This window comes from Lithobates pipiens, unplaced genomic scaffold (genome assembly GCF_037356315.1).
Source record: "Lithobates pipiens isolate NorthernLeopardFrog02 unplaced genomic scaffold, aLitPip1_a1.2 Scaffold_18, whole genome shotgun sequence".
Lineage (NCBI taxonomy): Eukaryota > Metazoa > Chordata > Amphibia > Anura > Ranidae > Lithobates > Lithobates pipiens.
In genome coordinates, this window is record NW_027507758.1 from 215,729,305 (window position 1) to 215,753,394 (window position 24,090).

The following is a 24,090-nucleotide window of genomic DNA, read 5'->3' on the forward strand; positions in this document are numbered from 1 at the left end:
CAGTCAGAATCTCAGGCCAGTTTGCCTCTTCAGCGAGTTGGAACTATTAAGTATCTGGGTGTGTGTGTCTCTAGGACTCCGGCAGATTATATTGCGCTGAATGTAGAGCCTCTATTCTCCCTAGTGCATACCAAGACTCAAGCCTGGTCTCGTCTCCCCCTTGGGGTTTGGGGGCGTGTTAATCTAATTAAAATGGTCTTATTACCTAAAATACTGTATGTGTTGTGGCACGCCCCGGTATACTTACCGCTAAAATATTTTAAATCCCTTAAAAGTCTCATTAGACCCTTTGTATGGGGAAATAGGCACAAGCTTGCTTGGCAGGCTTTGAAAATCCCGACTGATATGGGGGGTATGGCTCTTCCAGATCTAAATCACTATTATGTTGCCTCACAACTGTCTCAACTTTTTCATGTGGACAAGACTGATAAACAACGTTTCCTTGCCCTTCTCTGCCCCACCTGGGCACAAATTGCAGATGATCCGATAGCTGCTATTTCGACGGGGGTTGGGAGCTCTACACTAGAGCCAGGTAAACACTCCATGCTGTTTCACTACAGAAGGATTTGGGATCTGGCGTCCACTAAATTGAATGTTATGTCACCAAATGACTATACCCCACTTTGGCATAACAAACACTTGCCAGAACTCCAAAAGATCCAGGGTGTTCAGTTATGGGTATCGAGAGGATTGTACTATGTGCATCACCTGATTCACCATGGCACTATTAAAACGTTCCAGACGTTGCAGGAGGAATTTGTTATTCCAAACACTATGCTGTTTCAGTACCTTCAGGTTCAGCATGCAATTAGAGCTCAATTTCCGCAGTCATTGCCTCAGCCTGCTCCCAACCCTATTGTCGCCATAGTGAAGGATACTGATTCCAAAAAGCTTATCTCGTGCTTCTATGGTATGCTCGCGGCCCCAATCTCGGCGAGACTGACGTATGCTCTAAAGTCCCGCTGGGAAGGTGATGTGGGTGAGCTGACAGACGAGGAATGGGAAGAGGCTCTGGAGACGTGCAAGCTGGTGTCCCCCAGGCTCCAAGACAGGCTTTCTGAAATTTATATAGTGCATAGAGCATACCTCACCCCCCTTAGAACCGCCAAATATAACACAAATCAATCTGTGTTCTGCCCGATGTGTACTCTTGAGACTGGGACATTCTTCCACCTTATATGGTCTTTCCCCAAACTGCAGGAACTTTGGAAACACGTAGTATCATTTCTACATGACGTTATGGGCTCACCCCTGGCTCTCGACCCCAAACCCTGTCTCCTAGGAATATTTCCCGTAGTATTGGATAAATTTACCAAAACTTTCCTGCAGGAAACTTTGTTTTCTGCTAGAAAAGTGATTGCTAGGCAGTGGATGAGACCCCTTCCGCCCAGGGTGGAGGACTGGAAACGGGACGTTAATTTCACGCTCCCATATAAAAAATTCATATATAAAAATAGAGGATGCCCAGCTAAATACAATAAAATTTGGGATAAATGGTTACAAGAGGCTGCCACGTGTAATTAGAAACTTTGCTGTACTGTTGAAGTAAATGACATGTTTGTGCTATAACTTTGCCTGGATATAATAACTACTGTCTACTGCATCGGAGAAATGTTTCTTTATTTACTGTTATGGTTATGACGCAGCACCTTTTGATTGTTCGGTGTTTGCCACTGTGATTGTAATCTCTGCAATACTGTTCAATATACAACCCATGTTTAAGGTAAAAAAATTAGCAGCTAGGTCTGCTGCATTAGTGAATGCAGCCAGAAGGGCTGCTTGGCTTAAAACCTGGATGGGCAACGCGGCCTCAAAACTAAAGCTGTGTGGGTTAGCATTTTCGGGGGACCACTTGTTCGGGTCAGGCCTACAGGAGGCGTTAGAATGCACGCAAAAAAGGAAAAATGCTTTCCCGGAAAGGAAGGAGGAGGTTAAAGGAAAGCGTTTTTTTCAAGGTTCCAGGCAGCAGAACCTGCAGGAAAGGGAGGTTCGCCCCAAAAAACATTGGTCAGGGCACAAGGGGTGAGGCAGAGGAGGAATCTTATTTAATCCTCTTCAATCCACCTCTAAGACCCAGTGACTCCTGTGTCCCAGTGGTAGGAAGGCTGGGGAAGTTCCTCCCACAATGGACCGCTTCAACTTCAAGTCCATTCATACAGTATGTAATGGGGAACAGTTACAGGTTGGAGTTTGTTTCAGTCCCCCACCCCCCAAATTTCCAGGTTACCAAAAGACCAAGAGAAGGCAAAGGCCCTGGGTCTTCTCTTGGGAGGGGTATTGGTGCAGGTTCCCCCGGGAGGAACGAGGCCTGGGAGTTTACTCCCATGTTTTTGTGGTAAAGAAGCCTTCGGGAAAATTCAGGCTGATCCTGAATCTCCGCCCCCTGAATAAGTTTGTAAGATACAAGCGTTTCCGGATGGAATCAATCTTTTCGGTAACCAAATTCCTATTTCGGAGTTGTCACATGGCCACAGTAGACCTCAGGGATGCGTTTTTACCCATCCCGATTCATCAGGCGTCCCAGAGGTTTCTCAGATTGGCAATCCAGATAAACAGAGGTGGTACACTTCCAGTTCCAGGCCCTTCCTTTCGGGCTTTCGGCCTCGCCAAGGATTTTTACGAAGGTATTGGCAGAGGCTCTGGCCCTGTTAAGGCTCAGGGCTATAGCGGTGATTCCATATTTGGACGATCTCCTGTTTATAGCCCATTTGTCTCAGCAGCTAGAGAAAGACTTGAAGGAGGCATTGGTTTTCCTGCGTTCGCTAGGGTGGCTTATCAGTTGACCCCATCGCAGGAGGTTCTGTATCTGGGGTACAGGATCTCATCTGTAGAGATGAGGGTGTTTCTCCCAGGGGAAAATCATAGAGGTTATCAGAGTCCTGGGACTGGCGTCTTGTTTTCCAGTGGTTGCATGGGCAAGGCATCATCAGCACCCCTTGCAGGCTCTCATGCTCAGTTATTGGGACAACAGGGAGCAGAGCCTGGATCAGGTTATGCCCCTGTCTTCCGGGGTCAGGAGATTGCTGTGGTGGTTGCGGGCCCAGGACAACTTAGACAAGGGTCTGCCCTGGTCCCAACAGGCTGCTGTGGTGGTCACTACCAACGCCAGTGCTTTTGGTTGGGGCGCCCACCTGGAGGGTGCCTTAGCTCAGGGTAGCCTGGTCGACAGTGGAAACAGGCCGCTCCTCAAACCACAGGGAGCTTCTGGCGATTTTGAGAGCGATAGAAGCTTTCCAGTCCCAGAAAGAGGGGCGGGATCTTCAGGTTCGGTCGGACAATGCGGCAGCAGTAGCTTATCTGAACAAGCTATAGCAAACAATCTTTTTTTTGGGCCAAGAGGAACTTGTCCTCAATATCAGCGATTCATCTGAAGGGCTCTCAGAATTCACTGGCGGATTTTCTCAGCCAGCAGCAGGTAAGCCAGGAGGAGTGGTCCCTCAACAGGGAGGTGTTCAAGGAGATTGCGTTGTGCTGGGGTCGGCCAGAGATAGACCTATTTGCTGCAGAAAGCAACAAAAAGGTGACGCAATTCTTTTCCATTCACCTACAGGCTCAGGCCAGGGGGATAGACGCTTTTGCCATTCCTTTGCAATTCAGTCTTTGTTATGCCTTCCCTCCAGTAAGGATGATAGCGGAGGTTCTGCAGAAGTTCTTGACAGAAGCTACAGACCTCATCTTGGTGGCACCATTTTGGCCAAGGAGACCCTGGTTTGCCAGTCTGAAGAGGTTGGCCATTCATCCCCCATTATCTCTTCCGGTCAGGGAGGGTTTGGTTTCTCGGGGGCCCATTCTACATCCTCAGAGTCAATCTTACGGCCTGGTATCTGAGGAGCAGCTCCTAAGATCACAGGGTTTCTCAGAGTAGTTAAAACCCTTTTGGAATGCCGTAAACCGGTAACTAGGGCAAATTATGCCAAGATAGGGAAGAGGTTTAACTCCAGGTTGCGGGAACAGGGAGTTAAGCATTCCGGCGGTCCTAGACTTCCTTCAGGCAGGGGTAGAGCTGGGTCTTTCTATCAGTACCTTAAAAGTGCAAATTGCGGCCCTAAGTGTTTTCCTTCAGACCTCTCTCCAGCAGAATCCGTTCGTCAATCATTTTTTCAAAGCTCTAGCAAGATCCAGGCCAGTGAGGATAAAGACCTGCCCTGCCAGGGACCTGTCCTTGGTCCCTGACCAGAGGTCCCTTCGAACCCTTAGAGCAGGCATCTCTAAAATGGGTAGTGCTTAATAGCGATCACCTCAGCCAGAAGGGTGAGTGATCTGCAGGCTCTCTCAATCAGGGAGCCGTTTTTGTTCATTTTAGAGGACAGGGTGGTGCTCAAGACTGACCCTAGTTTTCTCCCTAAGGTAGTGTCCACGTTTCATAGGACACAGGACATTGCCTTGCCGACATTTTTTTCTTCCTCAGAGAGGGATGAGGTAGGATCTTTGAGTTTGTTAGATGTTAAAAGAAGCCTTTTAGTTTTTTTTAGAAGCCACTAATGGCTTCAGGAAGTCGAACTCACTTTTTGTTAATTTTGTGGGCGCTCGGAAGGGGTGCAAGGCGTCCAAATCTTCTATCGCCAGATGGATAAGATTGGTGATCATTAAGGCTTATGAGTTAGAGGGGAAGCAGGCTCCCTTAGTAAAGGGGGGTCTGTGCTGATTGTTTTTCACTGCAGCACTCCCTCGGATCCCGACCAGGATGGCCATCCGCACTAGACCACCTGGTATGCCCCCCTAGACCACCAGGGAAACGCCAATCAGTGCCCAGGCAGCTGCCAATCAATGCCCACTCACAATGCCTGCCAGTACCACAAGCAATGCCTACCAGTGCCGCGTATCAGTGGCGCCTATTAGTGCCACCCATAAGTACCCATCTTTGCAGCCTATCAGTGCCGCCTATCAATGCCCATCAGTGCTGCATAGGCATGCCCCCTACTAGTGCCCATCATCTGTGCCTGTTGGTGCCTGCTCAATGGTGCCACCTCATCGGTGCCGCCTTCTCAGTGCCCATTAGTGAAGGAGAAAACGTATTTACAAAATGTTATAATGCAAACAAAAGCAAAACTTATTTTTTTCAAAATTTTCGGTCTTTTTTTTGTTTAGCGAAAAATAAAAAAACGCAGAGGTGATCAAATACCACCAAACGAAAACTCTATTTGTAGGAACAAAATGCTAAACATTCAGTTTGGGTAGTGTAGCATGGCCACGTAGTTTAAACAGCGACAGCGCAGAAAGCTGAAAATTGGCTTGGCAAGAAGGTGTATAAGTGCCTGGTATTGGAGTGGTTAATAAATAGTATGAAATTTTGTAAATCTGAGAATTTATCAGAATGGACAAAAGAAAAAAAAATTCCATGTCACATAGTCACCAATATGCAAAATGTACTTAATGTAATAAACAGAGAGAGTGTGAGTGTGAATATATATATATATATATATATATATATATATATATATATATATATATATATATCTATATCTATATATATCTATATATATCTATATATATATATATATATATATATATATATATATCTATATATATATCTTTTATTTTTTTTTATTTTTTTATTTTTTGTGTGTGTGTATATGTACACGGTGTAAAATGTCGCAGGAATTTCTTATCCCCACTCCGTAGATCCTGTCTCTTTCAAATATGGTCTTGAGCTCTCTTAATATTTTAAACCTTGATTTCTTCCCCCCCCCCCCCCCACCTGCTCCTTAGATAAACCATCCTTATAACCCATATACCTCACTGTATGTCTTTTAAATGTTTTCCATAATTCCCATTTTCTCTGGGGTTCTCTATCCCCTTCTTCCTCCCTTTCAAAGTATTCCATTCTAAATATGTCATCTGTTTTCCCGAACCATTCTTTTATCATGGGCGCTTCCTGTTCTCTCTGTTTCTTTGGGATCATACCATACCAGCTATATTTAGTAATTGGGGTATGAGAGATCTACTATACTCTTTTAAGGATAATTCTGTCCCATGAAAAAGGCATACCCATGGGTTTTTTGGAACCTGCACCTTTATTTTTTCTATATATTTTAATATTTCTTAATCTTTGGACAGTTCCACCACAGGTGGGCCATAGTTCCAATCTGTCCACATCCCCTCCAAGTGATTTTCTATTCCCACCCACCTTTTTTTTACTGTTCTGCCTAGTCCACTCCACTACTCTAGTTAAAGCGGGATTTCACTGTGGAAAAACAATTAAAACCCAGCAGCTACAAATGCTGCAGCTGCTGACTTTTAATAAATGGACACTCACCTGTCCCGGGGTCCAGCGATGCCGAGGCCGATCGATCGCTCGGCTCTCGGCTGCTGCCGCCACCATTCTAGGTGAGGGAATCGGGAAGTGAAGCGCTGCGGCTTCACTTCCCGGTTCCCTACTGCGCGAGTCGCGCAGCGCAATAGGCATTGTCCGCGCTGTCTCTAGGACCCTTGTGTCCCAGCAGACAGCGCGCAGGGACAGGAAGAGGCATAGACTCCCGTGGGTGTAAATACCTGTCTTTGACAGGTATCTGCACCCCCTCCCCCCTGAAAGGTGCCAACTGTGTCACACTGGAGGGGGGGGGGAGGGTTCCGATCAGCGGAAGTTCCACTTTAGGGTGGAACCCCACTTTAAGACTACAGCTTCATAGTATTTTTTGAAATCTGGTACACTTACTCCTCACTGATCCTTATCTTTTTGTAACATTTATTTTTTTGTTTGTTATTTTTCCAAATGAGCTCTGAAATTGGAGTTCTGATAGTTCTAAAATATACAGGGGGGGGGGGGGGGATATAGACAGAGAGCATCTGGAACTTGTACAATATTCTGGGTAATATTACCAATTTTAGGGCATTTATTCTACCGAACCTAGACAGGGGCTTAATTGTCATCCTCCTTATCTCCTCTTTTAAATCATTTAACAACGGGATATAATTCTGCTTATAAATATCTCCGATAGATGGGATAAGTTTTATTCCTAGGTATTTAATTCCTGTATTCTTCCATAGGAAGGGGAACTCCACTTGAATTTTATGAATTTCTTTTTGGGGTATATTAATGTTCAATATTTCTGACTTTGTTATATTTATTTTAAAATTAGATAACTCTCCATATTTTTTTAGGTCTCGCAATAGGTTGGGCATAGAGATTCGGGGTTCTGAGACATAAAGTAATACGTCATCCACAAATGCGGATAACTTATGTATCTCCTCTCCTACCTTGACCCCTCCTATATCGGGGTTATTGCTTATTGTCAATAATGGCTCTAATGTCAAGACAAATGGGAGAGGAAATAACGGGTATCCCTGCCTCGTTCCATTGAACAACTCAAAGGAAGAAGATAATGCTCCATTTATTCTCACTGCCGCCGTTGGTCTTCCATACAGTACCTCAATCCATTCCAATACCCTGGAGCCAAAACCCATTGCCTCCAACATGCCCATCATTAGAGCATGCAATCGCAGAACTTGCACTGGGAAAGAGTCCAGGCCCGGATGGGTATACCGCTAGATTCTATAAGACATTTAAGGGTTTAATCATGCCTATACTTAAGAAAACATATAATTCTATCTCTCAAACACAGCCATTTGCAATACAGAGCACAGAGGCCCATATCGTATTAATATTAAAGCCTGAAAAGGATCAATCAATTTGTAAAAACTATAGACCTATATCTTTGACAAACATAGATATAAGAGTGTACTCTAAGATAATAGCTAAACGAATAACAGAGATTATATCAGATCATATAAATCTGGACCAAACGGGTTTTATGAAGGGTAGAGAAACAAGGGATAATATTATTATCAAGACATGTACACTGATGGAATACGCTCAAAGAAATGCCATCCCTGCCTGCCTTCTGGCTATAGATGCCGAGAAGGCATTCGATAGGGTGGGATGGCAATTCTTGGAGGAAGTATTGAGGCAAATAGGAATGGGACCTAAAATGCTAGCTAGGATCACTGCATTATATAAAAATTCAAGAGCTAAAGTTGGGACAAATGGGATGTTAGAATATATAAAGGTATCAAATGGGACTAGAAAGGGGTGTCCCTTATCCCCACTTTTGTACGTTATGATAATGGAACACCTTATGGAAGCTATAAGGGGAAATAAGGATATCAAAGGGATAGAGGTCAAAGGTAAAGAATATAAGATGGCTGCATATGCAGATGATCTTTTATTATATATAACTAACCCTATAATTACAATACCAAATGTAATAAAAGAACTGGAAAGATTTGGGCAATTGAGCAATTTTAAAGTAAATTATGATAAATCTGAATTAATGAACATCACATTGGAAGAAGGAATGCAAAAGACAATACAAAATGATTTCCCATTCAAATGGAAGCAAGAGGCGATTAAGTATCTTGGAATATATATTCCAAGTGACTTAAAGCTTCTACAGGATATGAACTATAATAAGGCAATTTATAAGGTAAAAAAACTTTTAGGAAAATATGATAAAATAACTTATTCCTGGTTAGGGAAAATAAATATTCTAAAGATGGTGATACTACCAATTATGCTATATATTTTTCAAACTGTCCCTATTATACCATCAAGAAAGATTATGAAGGATATAAGAGAAGCTGCAGAAAGTTTTATATGGTCGCATAAGGTTCCTAGAATAGGAAGAGAAGTATTAATAAGAACAAAAAAAAATGGAGGACTGGCAATGCCTGATTTCTCCAAATACCTTCAAGCAGCGTCAATAATGAGAATTATAGATTGGCAGCATAATGCAAAAAATAAACAGTGGGTAAAGTTAAAAGAAGATATAATACGGGTTAGAATAAAACATCAAAATAATAAAAATGTGGGATGATATAATAAAAAAAGGAAATCTCTCCTCGTTGAGTGGCCCTATGACCCCATTATTTGCCAATCCCAAATTTAGACCAGCACTAAAAAGCAAAACATTTCTTAAATGGAATATGGAGGAGCATGAGCGAATAATACAAATCCTGATAGATGGAAAAATAAATGGCTACAATACTCTCAGTTGAAAACATTTTTAGATCCATTAATGATAAGGATTAATAGACAATTAACCATATTTGAGCAAATCGCATTAAACAAGGATAAAGCGAATAAAAAACTTTCTAAGATATACAATCTATTACTCCCTTTTGGTGATATAAAAAAAAAATAGCAGTGAAAAAATGGAAGGAGGAAACAGGGAACATGTTGACAGAGAAGGAATGGGAAGGGATATATGGAAGAATGCATAAACTATCGGTAGCAATCAAGTATCAAGAAAAAAACTATAAAGTTGCAATAAGATGGTATAGAAGCCCAGTAGTAATGAATAGAATAAATAAAAGGAACCCTGAAACCTGTTGGAGATGCAAAATAGAAAAGGGTACTCTAGAACACATATGGTATAGTTGTTACAAGATGAGAGATTTTTGGGGTAAGATAACAGAAATATATATCAGCAAGTGACAGGCACAAGGATAAAGATGGATATAAATATAGTACTATTCTCTCTTACACCTAAATCATTAACACAGAAAGAGATAGAGTTTCTGCACTGTATGACTACAGCTGCAAAAGTTGTAATAGCGTGAAAATGGAAAAAGGAAAATGCTCCATTAATAATAGTGTAAATGTGAAATGAGTGAAATACATTATATGGAGAAACAAATAAGAGAAGGATATGTGGAGAATCCGATTTCAAAGTATTGGAAAAAATGGGAGGAGTTTTGTACGTCAGGGAATCTGAAAGAATATTTGGAAGTGAGGAAGTGAGGGGTGTTGGGGTAGGTGAGAGGGATGATGGCTGATGGGTGATTTATATATTTTATTTTATTTTTTGTAATATGCTGGAGAAATATGTAGTAGTTGATGGATGTTTGGTATGTTGATGGATGTTTTGTATGTTTTATAATTATAAAGAAAATAATAAAGAGAGATTTAAAACAACGTGCCCATCATGAATCCCCAGTCTACTCGGTCAAATGCTTTTTCTGCATCTATCGACAAGAGTAGACTGGGGATTCTGCGCTCTCTTTCTCTGAAGGAGAAGCAATGTTCTTATTCCATTATCCCTGCTTTCTCTCCCTTCCACGAACCCGGACTGATCAGGATGGGCTAAGTTCGGCATACATTTTTTATTCTCATGGCTAATACTTTGGAAAACCATTTCATATCTATATTCATTAACGATATCGGTCTATAGTTGGAACAAATTGTATTCTCTTTACCTTCTTTTAGAATTGTTGTAATTGTTGCTCTCGAGGCTTCTTCGCTCAGCCCGTATCCCTTCCCCAACCCATTGAAGTATCGTCAGAGTTTCGGAACTAGTATTTCCCCAAATGTTTTAAAATTTTCTATTATAAAGCCATCCAGCCCTGGGCTTTTCTTTCCCACTGACCCCATTACTACTTGGTTCACCTCTTGAATTGTGATTGGTTTCACCAATTCCCCCGATTCCTCCTCAGTCAAAACCGGGATCGCAGCCCGCCTAAGGTATTTTTAAATGTTTCCTTTTCTATTTAACTCTTTTTGGCCTATTTGTGATCCTTTCACTGAATAAAGTTGTTTATAGTATTTTCGAAATACTTCAGCTATATCTTTAGTATTATGTACCAGGGTTCCCGTTCTATCCTGTTTTTTTTTCTATATAATTTATGGACCTTTTTTTCCTCAGAATTCTCGCCAAGTTTTTACTGTTTTTGTTCCCCCATTGATATCTTTCCTTCGCTATTGTAAAGTATATTTTCCTTGTTTCTAGTTCTATTAATTCTTTCAACTCTTCTCTTTTAGTGATTAATTTATGTTGCAGTTCACTATCTTGTCCACTAGTATTCCTTTTCCTACTTTTGTGGGTTTGCTCTAGTCTAAAGATGTCTTCCAGTAGTTCTCTTTTTTTTTTTATCTTTCTTTTTTTCTTCTAGCTCCCATGGAAATAGATTCCCCAGATATAAGCTTTATGGGACTCCCTGCTACCTCCCCTGTGTCATTTATCTGAAAAAAAGTTTCTAATTCTCGCTTTTATTAATTCTTCTCCCCTTGAATCCAGTAGTTCTTCATTGAGTTCCAAGTAAATGGTTATTATTATTATTATTCAGGATTTATATAGCGCCAGCAATTTACGCAGCGCTTTACAATATAAAAAGGAGACAATACAGTTACAATAAAATACAAGAGGATTAAGAGGTCCCTGCTCAGAAGAGCTTACAATCTAATAGATGTTTGTCTCTGAACCCCCGGGAATCTTAATTTTTATTACCACTGGTGAGTGGTCGGATAGAGATCTTATTTCTATATTAGAGATATCACCAAATCTAATGACCTATGCTCCACCAACCAGTAGTCTATCCTTGTGTATGTCCCGTGTACAGGGGAATAATATGAATAGTCCTGTATTTTCGGATGTTGAATTCTCCATATGTCCACAAGTTGAAGCTGATGTAATAAACCTTTTATTGCTTTCATCTGTGTATTTCTTATCCTCTGTACACAGGACGTGCTGTCTTGTTCAGGGTCCATACAGAAATTCAAATCCCCAGCTACCTCTTAAACTCCCAAAGTTTATTAAGTATTTCCTTAAAAAAGATTGTGGGTCCTCTATTGGGGCTATATATGTTGGCCAGAGTATACTCCACTCCCCATAATTTAATCCTTAAGAAGAGGTATCTTCCCTCCGGGTCACTCAACCTATCCTCCACAATGGAGTGAATCTCCTTCCCCAGACCTATAGCTACCTCTTTTGTTTTATTTGCTAGAATCGGCATAATACCAGTTTGGGTATTGTGGGGAATATAGTCTAATTCTAGCCTCCTGACTTAGGTGGGTCTCCTGTAAAAAAAAAAAAAAAAATAATCCCTGCCCCATACTGCTGAATCTCATGTAATACCTTATGTCTCTTTGCTGGAGAATTTAACTCTCTAACGTTATTTGTCAAAAAATTAACAGTAGTCATGCGTAACAAATTATTCCTTCCATCATTCTTCTCTTTTTTGTTCTCTCTCTCTTTGGGGTCTCTATTCTTGAGGTTCTGGATAGCAGGTACCCATTTCCAACCTCCCTCCCTATCCCCCCCCCCCCCCCCCTCAAAGAACAACTGAACCAAAAACCCCAAGGGAGAGCCTAAGTACAAGCGCAGGCCCAAGCATGATTCAGAAATATCTGACAAATATGGAGGGAAACCCTAAAAGTCCAGGAACGGAAAAAAAAATCCCAGGGGACAAAATCAGCTAAGAGAGAGTTAGCCAAACAAAAAGGGACCCAGGAAGATGAGGAAAGTGAGGAAGTGGAAAGAGAGCGGAAATAAGTGCAAGAGAAGAACAGAGAAGCCTATCCCAAATGCCTACTAAATTGGAGATGTTTAAAATGTTTGAGAAATTGGAAAGTGCAATAAAAAGTGAAATATCTAATGTTAGAATGGATATGAGTCCTCTGCTGAGGAGATTAGAGGAAGCTGAAGAAAAAACGGAAAGACAGGCGAAAGAGATAGTTGAATTAAATACACAAGTAAACAGATTGCAATCTAATCAGAGAGACTTTGCATATAAATTAGAAGATCACAAAAACCAGAACAGGCGCCAGAATTTAAGAGTGCGAGCCCTTCCCGAGCAAGATGGAGAAATTTTAGTTGAAATAATATGATGTATAGTTCTTTCCTTAGATTTTCTATTGTATTCAAGTCAGGTGATTGGGCTTTTCTAGCAGCTTTATTTTCTTTCTTGTTTCAAACCAATTGAAAGTTTCCTTGGCTTTGTGTTTGGGATCATCGTCTTGCTGAAATGTCCACCCTTGTTTCATCTTCATCATCTTGGCAGATGGCAGCGGATTTTTATCAAGATTTATATTCATAATTTCTTCAAAGATATGAAGTTTGTCTGTACCGTATGCTGAAAAACAGCCCCACACCATGATATTCCCACTTCCAAACTTCACTGTTATGGTGTTTTTGGGGTGATGTGCAGTGCCATTTAACCTTCAAATATGGTGTGTATTATGGCATCCAAAAAATTTAATTTTGGTCTGTCTATGACCAGATTATATTCACAGTATTTCACAGGCTTGTCTAAGGCTGCTTTCACACTGGGGCGGTATTCAGGCGTTAGAGCGCTAAAAATAGCGCCTGTGTAACGCCTGAAAAAAACCGGCCCCTTTAACTCCAGTGTGAAAGCCGGAGGGCTTTCACACTGGAGCGATGCGCTGGCAGGACGGTGAAAGTCCTGCTAGCCGCATCTTTGCAGCGGTGAAGGAGCGGTGTATTCACCGCTCCTCAACCGCTCCTACCCATTGAAATCAATGGGACACCGCGGCAATACCGCCGGCAAAGCGCCGCTATAGCAGCGCTTTGCGGGCGGGTTTAACCCCTTTTCGGCCGCTAGCGGGGGTTAAAACCACCCCGCTAGCCCCCGCACACCGCCGCTAAAACGACGGTAAAGCGCCGCTAAAAATAGCGCCACTTTACCGCCGACGCTGCTCCCGCTGCAGTGTGAAAGCAGCCTTAATGTTGTGCAGCAACAAGCTTCAACATGCTTTTTCTTCATCAATGGAGTCTTGCGTGCATACAGGCCATGACGGTTGAGTGCATTACTTATTGTTTTCTTTGAAACATTTTTACCTGCTTATTCCAGGGCATTCTAAAGCTTTCCACAAGTGTTCCTTGGCTCTTGGAACTCTTCTGATAATTTCACTCCTCTTTCAGAAATCTTGCACAAAGCACCTGTCATGGCCAGTTTATGGTTCTTTCCACTTCTGGATTATGGCCCCAGCAGTGCTCACTGGAACTTTCAGAAGTTTAGAAATCCTTCTGTAACCAGTGCCATCAGTATGTTTCGCAACAATATGGTTGCAAAGGTCTTGAGAGAGCTCTTCTTTTACCCATCATGAGATGTTTCTTGTGTGAAACCTTGGTAATGAGACACCTTTTTATAGGCCATCAATTGAGACTGAACCAGCTGATAATTTGCCCTGACAAGGCCATAATTGCTTTCGAATTACTGATATATTTCAGCTGGTTTCTGGGCTTTCCATGTCTTTTTGCACCTCCCTTTCTTCATATGTTAAATATTTTTTCTCTGTCATTCCTTTTTTTTTTTTTTTTTTTTTTTTTACAAAGAACTTAATTTCTGAATTGTTTTGGTTTCTTTGTATGTATTTTGATACCAACATGTGGTGAAAATTTCATGCCAATAACACCTTTAGAAATATATTTACCTCGAAAAATGGTGACGTGTTCAATACAATACTTCTTTTAGAAAAGAGTTTTGATGTACACACAACAAAGAAAAACTATCAAATCAGAGATTTTATTGTAAAACTGAAGGAATATTTCATTTATTATAGTGTCCTTTCTGTCTTCAGTACATTGGCTGTACTTCCCAACCATTAAGTGTACATGTTTGAGAACATTTATGTAATATATGAAATGGCTTCAAAGGCCATTCATATCCAAACATTTTTCTATTCACCATGCTAAAGATCTTGGGGTATCAAAAAAAAAAAAAAAACACTGAAGGGGTGGTAATTGGAGGAGACAGCTGGCCAAAAAAGAAACTTGGTGGATTTATGAAGCTGACACTTTAGCACCTAGGGTTTTGAATATTGATATCAACTGTTTTATATAACCTTTCAGATTTTAGTATCGATACATGCAGTATATGTTTGGACTATGTGACATGAGTATTTACTGTGTCCATTCTGATGAATCCTCAGATATACAAAATTTAAAATTCCATACCAATTATTCATAATTTTTTTTTTTTATTTATCATAGTTGTAAAATCCATTTTCACTTTATGAATTGTTACAAAGAACAAACTACATTGCAGGATACAGGAGGAAGTATTCTGAAACAAGTGGGTGCTGCTATCTTAAAGTGGAGTTCCACCCAAAAATTTAACTTTCGCTTTAAGGGAAGGTGACCCCCTGACAAGCCACATTTGGCATGTCATTTTCTTTTGGTCGGGGGGGACCCTCTTTTTAGAAGGTTCCAGCTTCGAAAGTCAGTTCACTTCTTCCCCCCTTCTCCCCGCTCGGCAATCATCTGGGACAGGTTACAGGTCCCAGATGATTGCCCCGGCCAGTCACAGCGTGCCGTGCGGCTCGCACGCGCTCTGTGCATGCCCGGCTGTGAAGCAACAGCCAAGTGCCCACAGTCACAATGCCGGCGCAGCAGAGAGGAGGGGAAAACGAGCGGGGCTTCATTCCCCCGCATTGCTGGATCCTGGGACAGGTAAGTGTCCGATTAAATTTTTTGGTTTTTTAATCGAAACTCTGCTTTAACCACCTCAATACCAGGCACTTAAACACCTTCCTGCCCAGACCAATTTTGAGCTTTCTGCCCTGTATGTGAATGACAATTGCGCGGTCATGCTACTGTACCTAAATTAAATTTTTATCATTTTTTCCCACAAATAGAAATTTCTTTTGGTGGTATTTGATCACTTCTACGGTTTTAATTTTTTGCTAAACAAATGTAAAAAGACTGAAAATTTAGAAAAAAAAAAGGTTTTTTTTTTGTTTCAGTTTCAAAACATTGTAAATAAGTAGGTTTTCTCCTTCACTGATGGACACTGGTGGGGCGGCACTGACTGGCATTGATGGGCACTGATAGGTGGCACTGATAGCTGGCACAGATTGGCATGGATAGCTGGCACAGATTGGCATGGATAGCTGGCACAGATTGGCATAGATAGCTGGCACGGGCCTTGATAGCTGGCACGGGCCTTGATGGCTGGCACGGGCCTTGATGGCTGGCACGGGCCTTGATAGGCGGCACGGGCACTGATAGGCGGCATTGTATTGTACTGATGGATGCCAATCAGTGCCAAACAATAATGCATGCCAATCAGTGATGCCCATTGTGGGCACTGATTGGCATCCATTGTGGGCACTGACTGGCATCCCTGGTGGTCTAGGGTGGCATACCTGGTGCTGGCCATCCCTGGTGGTCTGGTGGCATCCCTAGTGGTCCAGTGTTGATATCTTCGGGGGGGGGGGCTGCGCTGATGATCGATCATCACAGACCCACCCCCCGTCAGAGGAGCAGCCGATCGGCTCTCCTCTACTCGCATCTGTCAGACGCGAGTGAGGAGGAAAAGCCGATCACCGGCTCTTCCTATTTACACTGTGATCAGCCATGATTGGACATGGCTGATTACATGGTAAAGAGTCTCCGTTGGAGACTCTTTACCGAGATCGTAGTTGCAAGGTGTCAGTGACACCCCGCAACAACGATCGTCGCGATGTGCGCCCCCAGGTGCGCGCAGCGGCTCAAAATCCTGAGGACGGTCTATGACGTCCAGTCAGGATTTTGAAACCACTTTGCCACCGTCATTTGACAATGGACAGGCGGCAAGTGGTTAAGGAGATTTCACACTGGTAAACAAGGCTTTAAGGACAGCTCAGTATAACCCCTCCACTCCCAGAATGCCTCATATTTTGCTGTTGTCCTAGGAGAGAAAAGCTACACATATTCTCTTTCAAGATACATTTTTCTCCTAATAAATTTCTTCAGTAGCTGCAGCCTTGGAGCCTCTAAAGCAGTGGTTCTCAACTCCTATCCTCAGGACCCACTAACAGGCCAGAATTTAATTATTACCTTGGGGAGATACAGACTAGAATACTGCAATCACTGAGCAGCAAATAATATCACCTATGATGTATTTATCTTGCAAACCTGGCCTGTTGGTGGGTCCTGAGGACAGGAGTTGAGAACCACTGCTCTAAAGCTTCTAGATCTAGGTAGCTTTCTGGATCTTTTTCTTTCATTCTATTTTCTAGAGGATATGCAAAATGATTTTCCATGGTTTTCCTCTCTGTATCCTAATTAAGAATGTTTTTCTCTAACCCCACTTAACCTTAAATCCACTTTGTCTATTTGTCTCATTCCTTCTTGAAAGGAGTTCAAGGAATTTTGCCTCCTGCTTGGGAACCCCAGTTTCTTGAAACTTGCGCGTACTATCATGCCAGGGATGTCTTGCTGCATTTGGGGTTACACAAGTTCTCCTCCAACCTAGCCCTTTCCTGCCCTATAGTTGGGGTTCTTTTGTGTTGCAGCTTCTCTCCTTCTTGTGAATGAGATGTGATAGGTTATACTACCCCCTCCACCCCGTTCACACATCCATGTAAATCTTATCTTACTAGCCAAATTTACATTTTCCCCTTCACCTTGCTGATTTAAGTGATGGGTGTTTAAAAAAAAAAAAAAAAAACTTTAACACTTGAACAACTAGGAAAAACCTCAGAGATGTCAACCTTAGTAGTTAGTATACATGGTTAATCAGGTTGAAAAAAGACACAAGTCCATGTAGTTTTACCAATTACCTGGATCCTGCATCTGTTGCCCCTCTCGACCTCATGTAATTATCCTGCCTTCTCTCCAATAGCCCTTGAATTTAGTGTCAGAAAATTTACCCTGGTCAGCTTTCCGTCTGAGGAGTGTAAGGGACCAGCAGTTGCAGGGGCATCTCAGCGCTGGATCAGCAGTCCCCTTATCCAGAAACAGCAGTGGCCTGGATAATGGATTTAAATAAAGCCCCATACACACGGTCGGACTTGTACAAACTTTTCCGTGGACTTTTGTACAAAGTGTGTTGTCCACAAGTTTGTATTGCATACACACGGTCGGACTTTTTGACAACAAACACGAACGTAATGACGTCACAACGTACTGACGCCGCTTCAAAAGAGGACGTTCAATGACTCCAGCGCCACCTTTGGTCAACTTCTGTATTGTAGTCTGATCGTTTGCAATGGTTCTGAGCATGCGTGTTTGTACCTTGTACAAAAGTCCGATGCTTTTGCGTACACACGGTAGGACTTTGCTCCATCGGACTTTTGTTGCCAGAAAGTTTGTCCGTTCGCACAGCCAACAAAAGTCCGATGAAAACAGAAAAAGTTTGTCCGATGGAGCGTACACACAGTCGGATGTTGCTCCAAAACAGCTAATTTGCATGTTTGTTGTCAAAAAGTCCGACCGTGTGTATGGGGCTTTAGAAATTCTAGCTTCACAAGATAAGAAGTATTGGGGGGGGGGGGGGTGGGTCATCGAGCTCAATAGAATGGGTTAGAGATGGGTGGTAGATAGGGCTCTTTAAAAAATAAAATGAATAAAAAAAAATTTGCCCAGTGTGGGATTTTAAATAAATACTGCGGCTTGTCACCCTGACACGGCCCAACCCCGATTGCAGTAATGATATTAGAGCAATGAAATTGGCTCTTTACCACGTGACCGGCTGTGTCCAATCACAGCCGGTCACAGAATGTAGACAAACCGCGTTAACAAGATGTTACCAGGTTCTCCCCCTCACACAGGATCGTGTGTGAGAAGGAGATTGAGGTAACATCTCGTTACCGCTTAATGTGAACACCAACACACACTGATTACCCCCTCCCCCCCAGTAAAGAGGACCTGTCACCGGCCATCAAAGTACTTGTCCCCACCCAGCAAAGTACCTGCCGCAGCCCAACTGAGTACCTGCCGCAGCCCAACTGAGTACCTGCCGCAGCCCAACTGAGTACCTGCCGCAGCCCAACTGAGCCCCCGAGTACCTATTTGCAGTCCATGCCTCATAGAATACACAGTGAGGTGTTTGCTTTCCAAAATGGGGTCATTTTGGGAGTAATTCCATTGTCCTGGTGCTCCAGGACCTTCAAAAGTGTGATAGGTAGGAATAAAATGTGTAATTTATGCTCCTAGAATGCCTGAAGGTACTACTTCAATGTTGGGCCTCTGTATATGGCCAGCCTGTGTAAAAGTCTCACACGTGGTATCGCCATACTCAGGAGGAGTAGCAGAATGTGTTTTGGGCTGTCATTTTTGCTATGTACATGCTTTGAGTTAGCAATATCTTAGAAACTGACCACTTTATGAAAAAAATAAAATGTTTTCATTTTCTTTCCACATTTTCCGAAGACTTGTGGAAAAAAGTTAACTGTTCAAAAGACTGATTTTGCCTCATAGAATAGACGCCGGGGTGTTTGCTTTCCAAAATGGGGTAATTTTGTGGTTAATTCCATTGTCCTGGTGCTCCAGGGCCTTCACAATGTAATAGGTAGTTAGGAAATTAGAGGTGTCATTCATGCTCCTAGAACCCCTGACAGTGCTCCCTGCATGTTGGACCTCTCTGTGTGGCCAGCCTGTGTAAAACTCCCACACATGTGGTATCCCCATACTCGGGAAGAGTTGCAGAATGTATTTTGGGGTTGAATTCGAAGTATGCTTATGCTGTGTATGAGAAATAACTTATGACAATTTTGTAAAAAAACAAAAAAAAATCTTCTTTTTCCCAAGAATTGTGGGAAAAAATTAAAACTTCAAAAAACTCATCATGCCTCTTACTAAATACCTAGGACTGTCTACTTTTCAAAAGGGGGTCATTTGGGGAGTATTTTTACTTTCCTGACATTTCAGAGCCTCGAGAAATTAGATAGGCTGTCAGTGTATCAGGTGTGATCAGATGTGATCAATTTTCAATGATTTGCACCATAGCTTGTAGACTCTATAACTTTCAAAGAGACTAAATAATATCCACAAATTTTGGTTATTTTTACCAAAGAGATGTAGCAGTATAAATTTTGGCCCAAATTTATGAACAAAAATGACTTCTTTGCAAAATTTTATCATAGAAACGAAAAAAGTGTGTTGTTTTTTTCAAAAATGTTGCTCTTTTTTCACTTATGTCGCAAAAAATAAAAAACCCAGTGGTGATTAAATACCACTAAAAGAAAACTCTATTTGTATGAAAAAAATGATAAAAAATTTGTTTGGGTACAGTTTTGCATGACTGAGTAATTGGCATTCAAAGTGTGAGAGCTCTGAAAGCTAAAAATTAGTCTGAGAAGGAAGGGTGTATAAATGCCCTGTATTGAAGTGGTTAAATGCATTTGTTTTGTTCGGTCCCATATTCCCTATCTGTTTTTATTATTATTTTTCTCTTTTTCAGTTTGGTGATATCCTGGATGACAACACTGGTTCAAAATTTGACAACATTGGCATACATGCCATGTCTAATAAGGAAAATGCAAGTAAGTATGTTTTCCAGTTCAACTTATGTGATGATATAAAGTGAATATATTTGGACAGGATGTAGAAGATACCCTGCCCTATTAACATCCTCATTTGTCTACAGAGCAGACAGGATTGCAGACATGCTGTGTCTCTGAGACACGGCGCAGCCCTGATCTTTAAACAGCCTATGACGTGGCTCTTTAGCTGTGCCTGATCACATGTAAACAAGGAAGTGCCGGTAATCGGCTTTCCTTTCCTCACACTGACAGTGTGAGGAGGGGAAAGCCGATCAGCGGCATCTCCTCACAGGGGAGACTGTACAGATGATCAGGGCACTGATTATCATTGCAGCCCCAGCAGTGCCCATTAGTGGTGTCAATTTGTTCGCATTAGTGATGCCAATTTGTTCCTATTAGTAATGCTGATTTGTTGCCATTAGTGATGCAAGTCATGGCTGCCTTTCAGCGCACAGCGAAGGAGAAAAATGACTTACAAAATTTTCGGAAAAAAACTTTTTTTTTTCTTCGACATTTTTGGTCTTTTTATTTTTATTAGCATAAAATAACAAACCCAGCTCTATTTGTGTGAAACAAAATTATAGTAATTTTATTTGGTTACAGTGTTGCATGACTGCGTAAAAAGCTGAAAATTGGCCTGAGTGGTGGGTACAAGTGCCCAGTATTGAAACAGTTAAACTTCTAATCTCCTGTGCCATGTACAGGCAGTTGAGTATTTCCTTCTCTGGACAAGAAGGCATATTAATGATACTAAGAGCAGCAGGATAATTTTATACTTAACTGGCAGACAGCTGTAGCCACTTATGCTGCAGACTTGACAGTGTGAGATAGGGTAGAATATAAAGGATGAGAGACACGAGTTCTACTTCCAAAAAATATTACATAAAGATCTGTCCTTTCTGACCTTTTAGTTTGTTAGTTTTAATGCATAACCATATTCCAGAGCCACATCATTTAATTGGCTCTGGAATAAGGTTATTCAGATAATTACATCGCTATCAAAAAAAAATGGTTTGTTCCTGTCAAGACTGGCAGGAACTAGACGACCAAATGAGTGTCACAACATGCCATGTGAAGATAAAAAGTATAGAAAATTTATTACATTTAAAATTAGAAAAATACACACTGTACCAAAATTGAAAATAAGAAATGTAAACGACTACCTCTAAATAATCTCCAGAGATATCAATGTAATATAATCTCAGAATATTGCGACAATAAAGACAAAATGACAAAACACTATACAACATAAAACAGGGCGTCCAGGCGCTGAGAGTCTGTGTGGATGTCTCTGCCACGTCAAATCAACGTACTAGTGTAAAACATAAATATATTGAATAGGCAGGGGCATCCTCACATAGATCCCCGGAAGGCTCGAGCCTGTGGAGTACAGAGAGAGCTGGGGGCAAGGGAGGGAGGAAAAAAAGGGGGGTGGACTGGCTATAATAACCACTAATCCTATTCGCTAGTATAACCCTCAAATATACTGACAATTGTATGTCAGTGTTTGATGGCCAAGATGTACATATTGATGGTAGTTCAAAGGACCGGCATGCAGTGGAGGTATATATGGGTGTATGAGAGTCCAAATAGGGACCAATGTTATGATCGCATGTAGGTGGGTACTCCAATACTGTTAATATCACCTCCCGGATAGCTATTCCAAGTATGCTGGATAGCTATATTGTTTGACAGGGTGCTAAACTTGTATAGTGTTCATGTAGCACACCACAATAGACAATATGTATAATGGAAGATTGGCATACAGTATCCAATCCATGTTGTTATATCCATTGAGCGTTCCCCAGGAAGTGATAAGCCCACTATAATCTCTTACCTTAAGTCCCATAAACAGTAATGTGGATCTGTCAGGTTGTTGTGCATTCAAAAGCACAAAGTATGTCCACTCCTGCACAGTCTGATATCCGCGCTAGGATACCAGTGTTGGATGCTGCAATTTCTTTCACTCGTCTACCCGCAGTCTCGTCGTGGACTTGCTTCCGGGGTCTAGCTGGAGAGCAGCGTCACGTGACGCGTGTGATGTCTTGGTCATTGGTCCCTTTTTGGACTCTCATACACCCATATTTACCTCCGCTGCATGCTGGTCCTGTGAACTACCATCAATATGTACATCTTGGCCGTCAAACACTGACATACAATTGTCAGTGTATTTGGAGATTATACTAGCGAATAGGATTAGTGGTTGTTAGTCAATCCATCCCCCTTTTTTCCTCTCCCTTCCCCCCTGTCTCGCTCTGTACTCCAAAGGCTCGAGTCTTCCGGGAACCTATGTGAGGATGCCCCTGCCTATTCAATATATTTATGTTTTACACTAGTATGTCGATTTGATGTGGCAGGGACACCCACACATAGACTCTCAGCGTCCGGACGCTATGTTTTATGTATAGTGTTTTATGTAATTTTGTCTTTTATGTCACAATATTCTGAGATTATATTACATTAATATCTCTGGAGATTATTTAGTTGTAGTTTACATTTCTTATTTGCAACTTTGGTACAGTGTGTATTTTTCTAAATATACATTTTCTATACTTTTTTTTTTTATCTGCACATGGCTTGTGATACTCATTTGGTCATCTAGTTCCTGCCAGTCTTGACAGGAACAAACCAGGTTTTTTTGATAGGCATGTAGCATATTTGGCCAGAGTGACACTGCCTGCATTGGGTTAGCTATGTTTTCAAGAGATTTTCATTCAATATTTATGCTCTTTTCTTTATTTACTTTTTGGTATATATTCAGATAATTAATTGAATGAAAATCTCTTCAAAACATAGCTAACCCAATGCAGGCAGTGTCACTCTGGTCAAATATGCTACATGCCTATCAAAAAACAACAACCTGGTTTGTTCCTGTCAAGACTGGCAGGAACTAGACAACCAAACGAGTATCTGTAAGTGCCTACACCAACGCTGGCTCATATTAATTAAGCTTTTATTGTATATAAAAAAATGATTGTGTTAAAATTAAAATAAAAAACAGCTTGCAGTTGAGCAAAATATGAGCCAGCGTTAGATTGGTGTAAGCACTTTACAGATGTCTCCTTGCATTTAATTGGTAGAGCTTTGAGGAGCTGAAACAGGAGGTTGAGGTTGCAGTTCTGGCTATGTGTTTTTTCATACTGGGATAGACACACGTTAAATTGCGTTGTAATAGGGGTAGTCTATGCATTTGAATAGGTTGTAAAACACACCGAAAAGGTGCATGCAGTATTTATTGTACTGCAGCGTACCACAATGGTGGTGCTTTACTGTGCATTGTGGTGTGCTGCATCAAAGAATTTGGGTACTGTTAAGAATACATTGCACCACAATGCATAACACCTATTTTCACACATTGCTGCAGCTCATTGATTGCTGTTGTCCAAAATTTGTTTAATTGTTTTGTTCTTTACACATAAACTTTGGCATGGTACTACAATTTAGATATTAATATTTGTAGATGTATAGTTTTTGACAATAGATTCACACTGCTATGCTATGTATATTCTTTAACTAGGTGTTAAACAACTGAAATGGGAAGCAGAAAGAGACAAATGGGTTCACGGTAGAGATGCCAGAACTATCATCCAGAAGAAAAGAAAATTTACCCAAAAGAAGCTACAAAAGAAAAAGATAAAATAAAACTTACTTTGTAATTTATATCTTTTTGTAATTCCTTTATTTATGTAAGCATTTATAATGCAGAAAATTGACATATACATTGCCATTAAACACAGAACGTTGGAAATTGGTACAACAGAGTGCAATGTCAAACCAACATGAGAAAAATCCACATAACATGACCAAAAATATGTTGTAGCATCGTAGGAGTAATTTATATTTCTGCATTTTCCAATACCTTATATTTTATACATTTTGTGATGGTTTTGATTATTAAAATATCATGTAAAGTCTGTGAACTTTTGTATATACATGTTCTCATGTGACAGTTATATTACAGGAGGCCTGTACTGTCCTTGGTGATCACCATCTGGAAATGCAGGATGCCTGACCCACGTCTGATTTCAGTACTTTGATTGCTGAGTCCAAGAGGCATTCAGAGCTGAAAGGCAGTACTTAAAAACCAAGTCCACCTTTTGGAACATGTT

General features: G+C 41.3%; 1 protein-coding gene across 1 annotated transcript in view; it reads left to right on the top strand.

Annotated features, from left to right (window-relative positions):
• Nucleotides 1-23,641, top strand: part of CEBPZ (CCAAT enhancer binding protein zeta) — a 310,453-nt gene extending 286,812 nt beyond the window's left edge. Inside the window, exons 14-15 of the mRNA XM_077486559.1 lie at nt 19,900-19,981; nt 23,499-23,641. Coding sequence (XP_077342685.1) covers nt 19,900-19,981; nt 23,499-23,623 — 207 coding nt within the window. The 3' untranslated portion in view covers nt 23,624-23,641. The remainder of the gene's footprint in view (nt 1-19,899; nt 19,982-23,498) is intronic.
• Nucleotides 23,642-24,090: the final 449 nt, after the last annotated feature.